The 16,725-nt window shown below is 33.6% G+C and overlaps 1 protein-coding gene across 4 annotated transcripts in view; it reads right to left on the reverse strand.

The window, feature by feature from the left end:
- The window catches only part of Wdr7 (WD repeat domain 7), a 334,029-nt gene that overhangs the window by 272,597 nt on the left and 44,707 nt on the right, over positions 1 to 16,725 (reverse strand). For all 4 annotated transcript variants that reach the window (XM_015482357.2, XM_048806161.1, XM_048806162.1 and 1 more), the window contains exons 6-12: positions 13,933 to 14,009; positions 12,906 to 13,025; positions 9,696 to 9,841; positions 9,021 to 9,123; positions 6,558 to 6,699; positions 6,100 to 6,348; positions 5,128 to 5,348 (exon numbers count right to left, since the gene is read on the reverse strand). In XM_015482357.2, coding sequence (XP_015337843.1) covers positions 5,128 to 5,348; positions 6,100 to 6,348; positions 6,558 to 6,699; positions 9,021 to 9,123; positions 9,696 to 9,841; positions 12,906 to 13,025; positions 13,933 to 14,009 — 1,058 coding nt within the window. The remainder of the gene's footprint in view (positions 1 to 5,127; positions 5,349 to 6,099; positions 6,349 to 6,557; positions 6,700 to 9,020; positions 9,124 to 9,695; positions 9,842 to 12,905; positions 13,026 to 13,932; positions 14,010 to 16,725) is intronic.

Raw genomic sequence — 16,725 nt, forward strand, 5'->3', positions numbered from 1 at the left:
ATTACTTTCCCTTTTCAATATTTTCTTCTTATATTAATATCTGCTTTAATTTAATCTGAATAATTCCATCATCATATTCACCAATACCACTTGCATATTATCTTAACATTAGGTTAATGAATTTATAACATTTTTAATAATAAGTCAATGAAAATACTCATTCCAACAACTTAATAAATTCCTTCCACTGTTTTCTGAGTATTTCTTTATATGTTTTTTTTTCTACTGAACTTTATTACTTTTCAGTTCACACCTTAAAATGTAAAAATGCTATCTTTAATTTCAAATTATATATTTATGGGTTTTAAGGACAAGATGGCCAAATCTACAGACTCTGAACATATTCTAAGGTTTTTATTTTTAAGCAGTTCAAAAGTTTTGTCCGTTTTCACTCTGCACACCAGTCAAATGTCTCTTATCTGCCTGGTCCCAGAACCTTGACCTGACACATGGCAGGAATCATCACCTTCCAAGACACAGGGCTTTAGTTCTTGGAAAAAAGTGCATTTAGATTCCAGAGGGCTGTGTGTTGGGACTGTCCTCTACTTTCTGCTTCCTCAACTTAGAACATGAATAGTACTATATCATTCCTAGCCATTTAAAATCTGCTTGCCTTACCTTAACCTATTTATCATTATACCTGCTTCCTTACAAGAAATAAACACTGAACTTACATAACTCTCCTTGAACCATGGAAAACCTTTGCTTTCCTTTCTCATGGAAACAGATACTGACCTCATTGTTAGTACTTGAGACACTGAAAGGACCCATGTGTCTCTTTCCAGTAGTAAATAACAGAACATATATGCTAAAGTATCTCTTTGTTTTGAAAGAATGTCTGCTTATTTTTTAAAGCTATATCAAAGAATAGAGTGAAACTTAACCTTTAGAGTCCATAATTAAGCAAGTAATTTATGCCTTAAGGAAAAAAAACACGTGAAGTCAAACACCCCATTCATCATCTGGGGTCATACTGGCAAAGGCTTGCCCCTCTAAAACCCACCCACAAACGTACAGAGGAAATGAGCTAGTCTGGGCCTCTCAGACAGCTAAAAACTCCAATTTTCAGGAAATGAGCAGAAAGACACAGTACTTGGCAATATAGTTTCCAAGGAATTAAGAGAGAGTAAAATCCTTTTATCCAGTTGTTGTCTCTTGTTAACTTAAAATTTTTATTTCTTTTTTTAATTAAAACATTTATTTTTATATTTGTAGTTGAACACAATAACTATTTATTTATATGTGGTGCTGAGGATTGAACCCAGGACATTGCACATGCGAGGCGAGCACTCTGCCGCTGAGCCATAACCCCAGCCCCCAAAACTTTTTATTTCATGTGATAATAAGATACAAAATTATTGAAATGCCACATTGTACCCAGAAAATTACAATTATTATGTGTCAATTAAAATGTATATTAATTTTTAATAATATTAAATCCCCCTTCTCCCCAAAAAAGATTCAAAGTCAGACTGATAGAGAAAAGAGATCCAGCTCTAAAACACTTTCTAAAACCAACTGGCCATAGTTGGGAAACAAGGAAATGAATAGCAGCTCCTGACATAAGAACAAAGCACATCTATGATTAAGTCATTCTGGAACTGAAAATGAATGAACATACTGCCCAGATTCAGGCCTTTATCATCCAAACAAGAATGTAGTCAAATCAAAAAACAAATAATAACAATAGTAATGATTTACTGAGTTCCCATTATAGGAGGCTTTATTTGTAAATATGAAAAAACCCTTCACCAAAACTGGTGCTATAGCTCAAAGACGATAAGTAACTTACTGATCAAGATGAAGACACAAACCCAGGTCTATCTGATTCTAAAGGGTTCCTTTTCACTAGCCTGACTAACCAGGAGCCCTGTTATTTCCGTGTCCATAGATTAATAGCAGAATGTTTTCTCCAACTTCTTTTTTTTAATACCTTTATTTTATTTATTTATTTTTATGTGGTGCTGAGGATCTACCCCAGTGCCTCACGTGTGCTAGGCAACCACTCTGCCACCTAGCTACAACCCCAGCCCTTCTCCAACTTATTTTGAAAGTCTTTACCAGTGGCTAAAGAAACCATTCATAATAACTCAAAACAATCATAAAAACTATGCTTGTTAGTACTAATATACATTCTTTCTTTCTGACTTTGTATCATTCCACTTTCTTTTTACTTTCCTAACTTGTCAAGTCTTTCTTTAGACAAATTTAAATATTTCACCTTTCAATACAGTTTCATATTTTATTATCTTAACTTTTTTCTTTCAAACATCCTTCCTCAGTAGGATGAAATAAAATGTCCTAATACTCATATACTGCTAGTCTGCAAGACATATAAAACCTTTACTCTGATCTCGTAGCTGCTATTTTCAAAGTAATGTATATATGTCAAATTCCTGCCAGCATTTGCCTAAAAGCAAGCCTTTATCTATTATAGACAGATCTATCAGATGTTAGTCAGAAAAACTCATCAAGTATCCCTTTACAGAATATACATAAAACTAAGTGCCTCTGCAAACAGAGGTTGTTCATAAACCATGTATAATTTTATATACACCCACAAAATTAATATCCCCAAATACAATAGATATTGCCCTTCTTGGAAGTCTTCCAAAACCATCCAAAGCTGATCTCCAAAGTGAACCTTCTATTTATTCCCAAAAGGCCCTGAAAAACACTTTTTCATAATATTAATCATGCTGCATAATAATCACCTATGTGCTAGTCTGGGTCACTCATAGACTAAACTCTATCAAATACAGACTAGCTTACCCATGAGGATATCCCTGATCCTAATCAAAACTATGTTGTTGCACCTAACTGAACAATATTCTTAGAAAAAAATTTCTTTTAACTAACAATTTTTTTGCCATTTTAAAAGAAATTACACTTTCTGTTGAAAAATGCCATATTATTAAGTTCTCAAGAAAAATTAGCCTTTGTTTTGTGTCATACTTTCACCCTAAACTAAAACATAAACTTTAAGCAACTACTTTATTTGCAATATTTAACACCAAATCACTTGTTACTAAAAAATAAATTTCATACCCAATGGAATTTTACTACCAAAGATAATAAGATCCAAATGTAAGAACTAAACAAACCCTCCCCAAATAGAGGAATTTCTAAAATTTCTTAAATGTTGTACAATATCAGCATGGCCAGAATAAGAATGCATCTTTCTCATTACTACAAAAAGGACCTTCACCGACAGTCCCTTGGCACACTACTGAGTTTTTTTTCAGCTTACTACATAAGAAAGGATGCATCATAAAATTTTAACATAGAGATAATATAGCAGGAAAGTAATTTTCATCTTGAATACATTAGTTTTTGATAGTAGCTTAAATCCTGGAAACATAAAATTATAAAGAATATAAACTAATCAGAATGCACAACCAATATAGTATTGCTATCTTAATACTTCTGTGATTTCCAAATAAGATGAGAACTATACTTACTTACATTCTATATATAGCTACCTACAAGTCTAGAAAATTAGTAAAGTTTGGAAGATTATAAACAGGATAGAGAATTATGAAAGTACAATGGTAGCTACACAAAATTATTTCTAATCTTTTGAAGGCAATTTCATAATATTTATTCAATACCTTTAAAAATTAACATGCTCTTCTCTTTTTTTAACTTTTTTAGTTGTAGATGGACACAATACCTTTATTTTATTTATTTGTTTTTATGTGGTACTATGGATCGAACCTAGTGCCTCACACATGCTAGGCAAGTACTCTCTTTTATATCAATATGTTCTTCTTTTATATCAATTTCAAACTTAAGAATTTATCCAAAGAAACTATTCTGGAACTACAAAAATACTTAGCTACAGTAATTCTTGCCCCCACACTGGTAGGAAAGAAAACAGTTTTAAAAAGCAACATTCTGAAATGTCCAGTAAAATTAAATAGGTTACAGAATATCACTAAAAATAATGATCTCATAATTTACTTAGTGACACTGAAGAATAACCAAATCATCTTTTTAAAATGCCTGTATTTTCTGTTACTATGTATTTCTTAATTTTTTTAATGAAATTAATTTCAAAAAGATGTTGCTAGTACAATAAAAACAAATGTAAATGCTCTCCAAATCTAAGATCATTAAGTGTTAAGAGAAAAAAATTATATTTTAGAAAAATAATTATAGCTGTTTCCTGCTTTTGTTTAATTTGTATTAACAGAGTTTATTCTGCTTGGCTTCAGAGACTATGGTATAATTATAGACATTGCTTTTGAAATGTAGAATACAAGTTAATAAGAAAACCCCAGACTCAAAAATGTGAGATCAGAGCTAATTCGAGCAAAAGTATTCAATATTTCTTCAGACTAAAAGCACAATTATTAAAAAGAAAAATTAATTTGTTAATTGCTCTTACTGGTTGTGAAACTTAGTCATGCTAGCATACACTTAACCAAATAAACCATTTATATTATCACACCTGTCTCTAGATCTAGGAATCTAATATTGTTAAATGAAAGCACAATCTAATACTTAGGACAGATGCCTGACATTCTGTTTTCACAAATCTATGCTGCCCCCTTCTGGATATTTTTGGACTGTATGGGACAGTAAAAATGTAAACACACTAAATGAAAAGTTATCATTTTTTAGCTAATGTATTAAATAACTTAGCCAATATGCTCCATACATAAGCATAATTTTAGTACTAAATAATTTATTTTAAAATACTTTCTTTCAAAAATCCTGTTCTAAGTCGTTCCAACAATATAAAAACAGCTCTGATAATTTAGTTATTAATGTGAAAGAAATATTAAATACATACTAACTAAAAGTAAATAAACATGACCCTTCCAGGAGTTATTTTTTGTTCTCGTCCATACTGATTCCATTCACTCCCGAAATCAAACCAGTATCTCAATTTGGCACTTATCTTTCCAATTCAATTTTAACACCTGTACTACTTACACATGTATAAGTATACGGAATCAATTTGTATGCTTCTAAATGTAAGTGAATGGCATCATATTTTTTTATACATACGAAGGTTCCATATCATAGGCTGTATGTCTAAACCCAGTCACCTACAACAAAAGTCAAATGAGAATATATAGAGGGCTCCATGCAAGGATATCAATACAAAAACCAACTTACACTACAGTTTTCAGGTGGAACTAGAAGTTGAGTAATCTCACCACCATGAACACAGAAGATATGTTTCATTTCTCCAGAAAATATGTCCCAAATTATGACCGAAAAATCCACACCTCCAGATATCAGGTATCTTTGATCATAGCGAGCTGAGACCTGATGAGGATATAGCAAACATGTGACTTTGTTCCGATGACCACGGAGTGTTCTGTGAGGTGGCCAACCTGTGAATGAGGTTTTGGATTTAAAATGCAAAAATTAAAGTCTTAGAAAGTTTCAACAAGTGAAAGTAAACATGAAATGTCAGAAGAGCTATAAATCTTATCACATAAAAAGGTTCCAATTTTATCATATAAAACTGGTCTGTCCAAATTCAGTGACTACATGAGATTACTGAACCCCTAAAATGGGGCTAGTTTTGGTTCATACGTCTATGACTATCAAACAGAGAGGAGATTTTAAACAATTAGCACAAAAATAATTTAAAATAATTCAGGAAATAATTTTAAATAGTTCAATAATAATTTTCATATCAGATTACGAGTTGAACTGATAGTTTTGCTATATTGGGTTACATAAAATACAATATTATAGTTAATTTCATCTGTTTCATTTTACTTTTTAACATGACTATTAGCAAATTAAATATATAGTTTACGTTAGGTTTCCACTGGACAGCACTATTCTAGAAGATTACATTATTACAGATAATATAGTTGGTAATCCATATAAATAAATAATGAAACTACCAATATATATCAAAGAGATAAAACTGAATATTTATTTATAATCATTACACCATATTTATTCAAACAACAGACACAATATTTTATTACCTGCACATTAAATTTACATAGTACACTATAACAACTTCACTAATCAATTATATTTGTTAAAACCAGTGTAGAGACACTTTCAGCATCAGAGTAACAGAGTTCTCAAAACACTTTAGACCTCTGTAGATGGTCAGTATACCTCTTCTGAGCATGTGTTCCCCTTGCAACAGCTGTACTATGGCAGTCTGTGTGGCAGGTACAATAATTATGCTTCCATCCTCACGGCCGCAAACAAGCCGTCCATGTGCTGGTATGTACACACTTGCAGTCACTTTCAGAGGCTCATTACTATTAGGAATCACACTCAGCTGATCTATAATTCCAGCAGGACAAGGATTCAGTTTATCAAAGGCCTCTTGCAAGCTGATAGAGGTTGTCATTTTCAGCCCTGTAGAGATTTAATTTTGTATAAAAGAAAAATATTTATGCATGTTTAAAAAATTACATCATTAGTTGATTCTATAATATACCAATAAAGATCACATTCACCAAATATAATTCTTACAAGAAAATTATATATGAACATTCTGAATTTATTTCTTAGTGCTTAAGATTTAACATGCTAAATTAAGAGAATGAAGAAATTGCTACTATTACCTTCGTCACCTTCCTGTTTATCAGGAGTGTCTGATATGTTCCAAATATTTAATCTTCCAGAGGAATCACCCTGAATTAATAGTTTATGGAAATATTCCTTGCATCCATAGAAGAACCGAGTAACAGGAGGACAAATTAGCAGCTGCCAAAAAATCATTCAAATATCTTTAATCAAAATATTTCACACATTACCCTTTTTTCAAATAAAGATGTTAAATACCTTGCCTAAGTACACAAGATAAAAAAGTATCAGCAGCATGATTATTTAACAGTATTTTAATATAATTTTGTAGCATTAATATGCATGTCGACCAATATTCAAATCAGGATAAAATAAATGTTCAAGGAAACAAACTATACAGTCTTTCTCTACAATAAATAATTATACTCTTTATTTTATAAAATACGGTTACTAGTCACAATAAGTCAGTTTGTCTAATTGCCTGTTATTAAATAATTAATACAGAGGTATGCCACTCTACCAAAAAGAAAAGTCTCTACTTAAAAAGTCAATAAGAAAGCTCACTAATCCTGCCTTTTTTGCTCACTCCTGATAAGTCACCAAAAATAAGAATGACATTAAAGCATCAGTCTTGTGTAACTATGGGTCCCCATTTTTTTCAATGAGTATATTTTTTCAACAAGCAGTGTAATTTTACCTGAGTCATATTAACATAATTAATCTGAACCTAGCCTGAAATGTTAGCTACAGACTACTAGGAACAAAAACCATTCACTGGGTCATATGTATATTTTCCTTTTTCAAACAAATTTTCAGCATACGATTTTATGTCTTTAGTGAATCACTTATTTATAAGTAATTAAATACTAAATTAAAATTTGGAGTATTCATTTACAAATACTGGAACATTCATGAATAGAATCTTAGCCTGAAGAGCAGTAAGAAATACACTTCCATTTTGACAATTACAGTTAACAAATAATCTAGTTACTGTATTTGGTATTAGTTGTTTCATAAAAAGCACTAACTTATACAAACTAGATATAGTAAGCATAATCAATTATTTGACTTTCCTTAAATATTGAGAATTTTAATTGAAAACTACATACTGAAAAAGTTGCTACAACAGCAAAAATACTCATATGCCATATTTCAACATATGCACCTCTCGTACCACACAATATATATTTGATTTTAAAATGTATTAGGGAACTGATATTTAAAGAAAAATGATATGTTGTTTTGTTTTGTGCAGCATTTTTTATTCAAGTCACTACCCCTTTATTTAACTGGTAGTGACTGTCTAACTAGGTTAGAGAGCAGTAAGCAGAAGTTTATGTTATGTGAAGAATGGATAGGATATAGAGTATTTTAATTGTGCTTATGTGTATACATTCTGTATATCCAAAATATTCCTGAAAAACAAAAACAATTCCCTACCCCTCACTACCCCACCACATAAAGATTGAACATACTCTTCAGAACCATGAATTGTGGAGACCCAGAACATCATCACAGAAAACTTTAATTCCAAAACCAGTTTCTTTCTTACTGCACACAGAACAGAGTCAAAAATCTAGTACTAAAAGCTACTGTATTTCAACTGCTAATGGATAAAATTAAGCAGGATTTTAGAAAATACAATAAGCTTTTATTTTTACGGAGAAAAAAAATATTTTATTCTTTATGTCTGATACCTAATGAGTTAAATCTTTACATGGCTTTGGGGAGGCACTGCAATGTCTGGTCAAGTGATGAACTGTTATTAATCAGAATCATTACATAAGGACCTTTGCCCTTTTAAAATTATAAAATGAAACTACCAATATATATCAAAGAGATAAAACTAAATATTTATTTATAATCATTACACAATATTTATTCAAACAATAGACACAATATTTTATTACCTGCACATTAAATTTGCATAGTACACTAACAACTACACTAATCAATTATATTTGTTAAAACCAGTGTAGAGACACCTTCAGCATCAGAGTAACAGAGTTCTCAAAACACCTTAGACCTCTGTAGATAGTCAGTATATCTCTTCTGAGCATGTGTTTTAACTGTATGAGAATGTAAAATAAATATATATCTGAATTTTATCAAAAGCTCAGTTTCAATATGTAATCAGCATAAGATCATATGCACTTAGAGAAAAGTGAATGCTATTTTATAGACACATTATGTATTGTAAAATAAGCAAATTTTGAATGTGCTTGTAACTAACCATATCAAAATGTTTTATAATATTTAACACAGTGCCTTGAATTATATTAAATCTTTCAGGGCCAGGGCTGTGGCTCAGTGGTTGAACACTTGCCTCGCATGCAGTGAGGTACTGGGTTCAATCCTCAGCACCTCATACAAAAAATAAATAAATAAAATAAAGATACTGTATTAAAAAAAAAATCTTTCAAATGCTTAGCTACCAAAATACAGCTGTAAAAATTTTGCAATATAACCATCAATTATAAATGATACCTGAAGAATTTTACCTCTTTATCTTTTCGATCCAAGAGGCTATGTTGTACAGGAGGAATTAAATTTTCAACTGCTTTCCCCACATCACTGCGGAATGAATCACTAGCTGGAAGGCAACTGAAAATTGGAAAAAGAACAATATTCACTTAAAATACTGACATTAGCTATTTTATCATTACATATGATAACAAGGGTTTTTCTTTCTTTTTAAACAATGAACAAAAAAGAGATTTTTTAAATTAACATTACAAAAATATCCTCCTTCAAGCTGGGCACAGTGGTACACACCTGTAATCCCCGTGACTTGAGAAGTTGAGGCAAAGGCATTGCAAGTTTGAGGCCAGCCTCAGCAATTTAGTGAGACTGTCAGCAACTTAACAAGACCTTGTCTCAAAATAAAAATAAAAAGGGCTGGAGTGTAACTCAGTGGTAAAGCATCTCTGGGTTCAATCCTCGGCACAAAATTAAATAAATAAATAAATAATAAAAATATCCTTCTTCAAATAAAAAAATCCACGTAATTTTTATACTCCAAAGTTAAATCAGGATTAAAAATCTAACTTAAAAAGCTCTAAAGTTTTGGGCCTAAATTAAATATTATACTAAATATGTTTTCATACTTTCCAGTTACACCCCAAATTCTGATCTTTTACTTTGATTAAAATCCTAACCTCTTATTTACTGCATACCTGGCAGGTAGTTTGTAAATATAACTTTGCCCATTTTCAGTCCAAATGATTACTTTATCTGCTGATACAAAGTCCCCTCCAGTCCAAGTCTGTCCATTTTCACTAGGACCTGAACACAACAGGGAATAATCTCCAGCATCAAATACCTACAAGGAACAAGAAATTCACCATCTAGTCCATGTTCTGATGATTTAAGTAAGATATAGCTAAGATACAGCAACATTTCAAAAAGTACTAACAAACTTCTATAAATATGTTTAGTAAACTCAGGCCTTTCAAGTTTGATAACTCAGATGAAGACATCTTGTCAGTGAGCCCTCTGTGGCTGGGTCACCTTTAAGAGGGAAAAAAACAAGTTGGCTTCCAGCTGTGTGCAGCTTCTAGGCCATCAGGCAATAGAGCAGGACCCATAGAGCAGGGGTGTTCTCTACACAGGAACAGGAACCCTTACCTTTCCATAAAGAACAGCAAGTTGTAGGGAGGACCCTTTGCAATGCAGCCTCTGGCTCCTGTTTTAGCGTATTTCTGGTAACATTTCTAACCACAACTCTGACACTGGAGCATTTCCTTGTTTAACTTAGATTACCAATGTTCTAAAATATTATAAATATAAGTCAACATACTCCATTTCATTATTTAGTAAATTGGGTTTTTTGGTTGTTTGTTTGTTTGTTTGCACTGGGAATTGAACCCAGAGGCACTTAACCACTAAGCTACCGTCCCAGACCTTTTTTATATTTTATTTAGAGACAGAGTCTCGCTGAGATGCTTAGGACCTTGCTAAACTGCTGAGGCAGGCTTTGAACTCAAAATCCTCCTTCCTCGGCCTCTCTCCAGAGTCACTGGGATTATAGGTGTGTGCCACCACACCCAGCTTATTTAGTAAATCTTACATGTAAAATCAAGTCACTATAATTTCACCAGCAACAGAGGTTACTGACTTTACACTGCCTTCCATCAGTAAAATAAGGCACATCAGACTTTACAAAGTGCCTTTACAAGGGTAATTTCCCTTCAAATCACTGCAGGAGAAATGCAAGCAACTATTGCTACCTCAGTTTACTGACACAAATAAGGGTAACATCACTTACTCAAGGTCACAGTTCCAATAAATGAAATAGCTAAGACTAAAAACCCTGGTCTTATGATTCCTAGCAGCATCATTCTTTCCACCACTTTCAATATTTAATGAAAGTACATTTTGTTTTGTTACAAATCTTTCCCAGGAGAAATGAAAATTCCTCACACCTTGATGGCCCAGAGGTTTTACTTTTCTCTTAAAAAAAAAAAATAATAATAAGAGGTTGGCTGTGCAAACCCGTGAAATTAGAATAAACCTAGCTGAATTCCAATGATTTGCAATAGTTTTTATGAGTATATAACATTAGGAATACAATAATAGCCAAGAAGAATCCAAAAAAAATAATGAAGGGAGACCCGCCTTCCAGCGCTATGATCTATTAAAACAAACGATATAGCTATAAAAGTTAAAATAATACAGCACTGTATTGGTGCATGAATGCATGGACAAATTAAGCAGTCTAGGAACATGCAAAATGGCATATTTTCAAGGCACAATGGAAAAGTAAATGGATTGTTCAACATATGGCATCAGGAATAGGGCATCCTTCTGCAATGAAAATAGAGTTGTATTTATATATCACCATTTATACAAAATAATTTCAAGATAAAAGAATCAGATGTCTGTAAAGTAAATCCATAAGAATATTAAGTAAATTGAGTATTTTTTAATCTCAACTTATAGTAAGCCCTTTAAAAACATGTCACAATTGTTCTAGAAACCATAAAAGATGATATTGGACGATATTAAAATGAAAAACTTCTTTATGGAAATAAATATCTAAAAATATCATTCTGGCATATTGTTGTACCATCTCAGTGTCTGTAATAATACATAATTTCTCTGATGTTAATGAAGCTGAACACCTTTCTATACATTTACTGGCCATCTGGCTTTCCTCTTTGGCGAAATATTTTGTCTATTTTCCTGCGAGGTTGTCTGTGTTTTTCTTCTTGATTTGTAGGACCGGGCTTTCTATAAATACTGAATAAGTTCTTCATCATACGCGAATGCTCTATCTTCTCTCATGTGTGTTGCCTTTTCACTTATGTATGCATTTTTAAAAAGAAAAGTGTCTGTTTCATTTAATTATAAAATGCTTATAATAGTCACAAAAGAAACTGCTACTAGATATTGCCTCTGGAGAGGGGAAAGGAAGCACCAGGGAAAGGGTATGAAGCAGACTCGCTTTTCACTTTATCCTCTTGCATAGTTCTTTCATTACTAATAAGATGGTTTATTACTAACCCATGATAAGATGGGTTATAATGCTTTTGTGTTATTCTAATATGCTACATTCTAGAGTAATTTATTAAGCAGGACTAAATAACTTACCTAATACGCATACCCTTAGAGAGTTCTGAGGATTAAAAGAAAAAATACACAGAAAGCTTTCAAAAAAGTGCTACACAAGAAAAAAGTTCTCAAAACATGTTGATGACCACTTTTCTATTACAGAAATATTAAATTCTGGAAACATGGAAATAATATACTCCCTCCATCATTAACTCTGAGGTGCTGGAAGAAGACCTTCACAACTCCAAGAAGCCAGGAAAAAAAAAAAAATGGCTTTTGGGTCTAACAACACCCTACAAAGAAATATATGTCCTGAAGAACATGTGCTCATACTGCTTTTATGTATAGATGAGACAATAACTAAAATAGTAGCAAAATGTAGGAATTAAGATCAATAAAATCACTAACCGAATTATTCCATGAATGAAAACAAAACAATACAACTAAAGCCAAGTCCCAAGTATTTCTCAAAAGTATCAAACCAAGCCAGGCACAGTGACGCATACCTCTAAGCCCACAGGCTTAGGAAGCTGAGGCAGGAGGACTGACTGCAAGTTCAAAGCCAGCCTCAGCAAGTTAGCGAGGTCCTAAGCAAGTCAGCAAGACCCTGTCTCTAAATAAAATATTTTAAAAGGGCTGGGGGTGTAGATCAGTAGTTAAGTACATGTGGGTTCAATCCCCAGTACCCAAAAAAAAAAAAAAAAAAATCAAACCAGACATAAATTCTAAAGAAGTCTTTCACCAAGCAACTCTTTATGACTATCTCTGTAAGTCTGATAAACCAATATCTTAAAAGATAAAAATAGAGTTTCTTACTTATGTAGTCATCTTACCCTCCAATATTTGGAGCACACAACCAAAAGTGACCTTTGCGTGAATGCACAAAAAGAGATGCTTTGACAATTCTGACAATAAATTGGTTTGGATTCCTCCTCAAATATTGGCTCAGTATCCTGAAAAGAAAAACATTTGTAAAACTTCAGGAATAGTTTTGTTGTCAGTTAAAATTATCACCCAACGCTAAAGACACCAACATAAAATAAAGGCATTGCTTGATACGTTCATCATTTTAGCCCTGCAGTTAGGAGAAAGGTAATTAAAAAACAGCAAAAATATACTCTGAAACACAGCTGGGCACAAACATCTTGGCTACAAAGCTACCCAGGATTTGTGTCCTGATGAGACAGTGTGTCATCACTCTAGCAAAGGCAGATGATAAAATTTTGCCTTGATCCTAATTTCTGTAAGTATATGTGTTTTAGGGAAGGAAGAGAGGGAGGAAGGGAGGAGAGAGACAAAAAAAAAAAACCAATCAGTTCTTCTAGGATCTCCCATGCCTAAAATTTTCCTAGCTCCAGGGAATAGCATCAATACTGTCAGAACCTGCCCTTCTTATGATAAAAGAGAGAGAGAGAGAGAGAGAGAGAGAGAGAGAAGAAAAGAAAAAGAACTAAGAATCCATGCCCATCATACTGAGACAGAGACTAAAATTGACTTCATGTACTTTTCACAGTGCATTGCTTTATCTTTTCCCTCAAGCAAACTACCTTTTAACTTAATTTAAGCAAAAGCCACAGAGGAAAACTCTACCTCTTCTATTCCTCTACTTCACGTTCTGTGCAATATGTTTCTCTATTTCCTAATCTTGGTGGTGCAGATGTCATCAGCAAAGAGAAAGAAATAATTCACTCACACATGCAGCACCCTAGAGATCTTTTATACTATGTCCCTAGAACCACAAAAAAGAAATAGCCTTTTCCTTCCCTTTTAAAAAAAGGAGGGAAGGAAGGAGTGTGTCCACTGAAACTTTAGATGTCAGAATAAGACCAGAGAAACCAATCCCAGTCTCGCTTGTCTCACCTGCATGCCACTTATTTCAGAGGTGACGATCCACACCTTCAAGATGCCTGTCACTGAAAGTGCGACCACAGTGTCCTCTAAATCAAGAAGCGACAAGAAATCCGGGTTACAAACATAGCATGCTTTCTCTCTAAATGTTAAAACAGTTTGTTTTAATGAAATTAACAATAGCAGTTTCATAATTGGCAGAAAAACATAATTCTCTTTCATGAAATAGAAATAAGCTTTTGAAACATAGGTTAATTAAAAATCACCAACAATTCATAATTCGAGGAAAATTGTTTCTAGTTACTTAATTTTGTATTTCCAATCACCAAGTTTTTAATGATATCAACTGTTCTTGATTAATAGATTAACAAAGAAATTTTATTATTCAAAATTCACAACTTTCATTTAGCTATCACAGATAAGCAAGGCACTCATATTCTTCCCCCTTCCTCTACTACTGGCCTGCCTTCCAGTCACTTTTCTGCACAGTACCCACAGGCTGTGATCAAAAGAAAAACATGTGTGACACTATATGGTTGTCATCCATGGCTCCTGGCTCTTACTGCCTCCCCAGGGCAGACCAAATAGATTATGTTTCCCCAAGGCAGGTGGCAGCCAGGAAGAAATTCTCTGACCTACGCTGATAGTAGATCACAAGACTTTATTCCATTAGGTGTCTTGCCCCATAGACATCCCAAGGAAAGGGTTGAGAGAGTTTTGGAACAGCTGAACACACAGAGAATCCTGTAAAGTGTTACTCCTTGAGAGGGCCTGGAAGTTCCATGCTCCCTTCTCTTTACTCATCCTATGCATTTCTTCATCTGTACCCTTTGTAATAACCTTAATAATAAGCCAATAAACATAAGAGTTTTCCTAAGTTCTTCGAGCCACTCAAGCGAAATTAACTGAACCGGAAGAGGAAGGTGTGGAATCTCCTATTTGTAGCTGGTCAATCACAACACAAAGCACAGGTAAAAAACCTGGGGACCTGTGACTGGCATCAAAACTGGGGCAGGGAAGGAGTCTTGCATCTGAGCCCTTAACATATGGGATCCGATGCTATGCCCAGCCAGTGTCAGAACTGAAAGGACTGCTGGCTGATGTCCTCTACAGGTCTGATGGTGTGCGTGCTGGTGGGGTGAAATCCCCAAACCTTTTGAGGTCACCTCAATACATAAGTCTCAGTTCAGGGACCAGTCACAACAGCATAGTAAATATATGTAAACTTTTGAGAGGACAAGGCTTCAGAATTAGGGAGATGTATGGTAAAATCAAAATCGCTTTTTTCTTTACTAATTAACCAATGAACTATGGATAACTTAACGAACCTATCTTAAATTTGGTATACTTACCTAAAAGCAAATAGAAATGGATAACCACAGGGCCTATCCTAATAGGCTGTTATCAAAATTAAGATACACCTTAGGTATAACATTGGTATATACCAATCCTTAATAAAGGTTAGTCACTGCTTTTGCTAAAATAATTGTTTGTATCTTTAAGTAAAAAACCTCATCATATCACATGCAGTGGTTCCCTAGGCAACAGAAGGTACTGGAATGCACTGATCACAATTCATGACCCCTATACAGTAAAGCTGTAACACAGCAATATATCTAAAACTCTGAAATACCCATAGACTAGAAAACTGCTGATTAAAAACTGCATGTTTGTAACATTATAAACAGATAACATCTAGAATTGCATGGACTCCAAAAAATTTTCCATTAAAGTTACATTGTATTCCATTTAGACCAAAGTTGTACATGCATATAGAGTGTAAAAATTCAAAATATGCAAACTGCTTGGTCACAAAAATAGTCCCTTTTTAAAGAAGTCATTGATTGTAACTAAGATTGGAGGTAAGCATCCAAAAACTGAGTTCCCTATTGCCTGGAATATTAAATCAAATCTCATTTCACTATTATGCTCAGGAAGATAGCTGTAATTCTCCACTACACATCACAACCCACATTGCTTCGGGCATTCTTAGCAGAGACTATTCATCGTCTAGAGTGGGAGCCAGCAAGCTACAGTGCATGGATCAACTCCAGCCCACTCAAGAGGTAGCAAAGGCAAGCTCCCACAGAGTTGAAGACACTTCCTTCATATAATAAGCAACGGAACACAGTAACAAATCTGGAGTCCGTCTGGCCACCAGTCAGCCAGACCTAAGAACCTCTGGGTTCTTAGGCAAAGACTCTGCCACCCTAAACCTCATCAGTCTCCTCATTTATATGAGAAATAACAACAGCAAGTACCCCAAGGGGTACTGTGAAACTTGGTCAAATACAACTGTTTAGCATATTATACCTGATACTGTAAGCACTCAATAAATAAAGTCCCTGTGGTGGTAGGAGCTAACAGTCAATCTCTATAGAAAAACACCTAACTATGTAGCCACTGGGAGAAAAAGAGTGCTCCTCAATAGGCTTAAAATAACATACACTCAACATTCAGCATTTATCAATGTTCTTTTCTTAAATAATTTATATTTGCTCTCAAGGTTGTTACTGAAAGGTTTTTAATTCAAAACAAATGAACAAAAGACAGTAATATTTACATCAAGTATGTACCAGACAGGATCTTTTTTCAAAATATATTTATTTGTTCTACTAAGTTATGCATGACAGCAGAATGCATTTTGACACATCATACATAAATGGAGTATAACTTCTCATTTGTCTTTACCAGGAGCTTTGATTAATCTCCTCCCTTTTCAATTTCTCCATATGAAACAGAAATACTTCCTGTGTCTCTTAGCAAGTGACAAAACCACAATCCATAAATATACAGGTGAAGTCA

Source organism: Marmota marmota, unplaced genomic scaffold, assembly GCF_001458135.2.
Source record: "Marmota marmota marmota unplaced genomic scaffold, marMar, whole genome shotgun sequence".
In the NCBI taxonomy this organism is placed as follows: domain Eukaryota; kingdom Metazoa; phylum Chordata; class Mammalia; order Rodentia; family Sciuridae; genus Marmota; species Marmota marmota.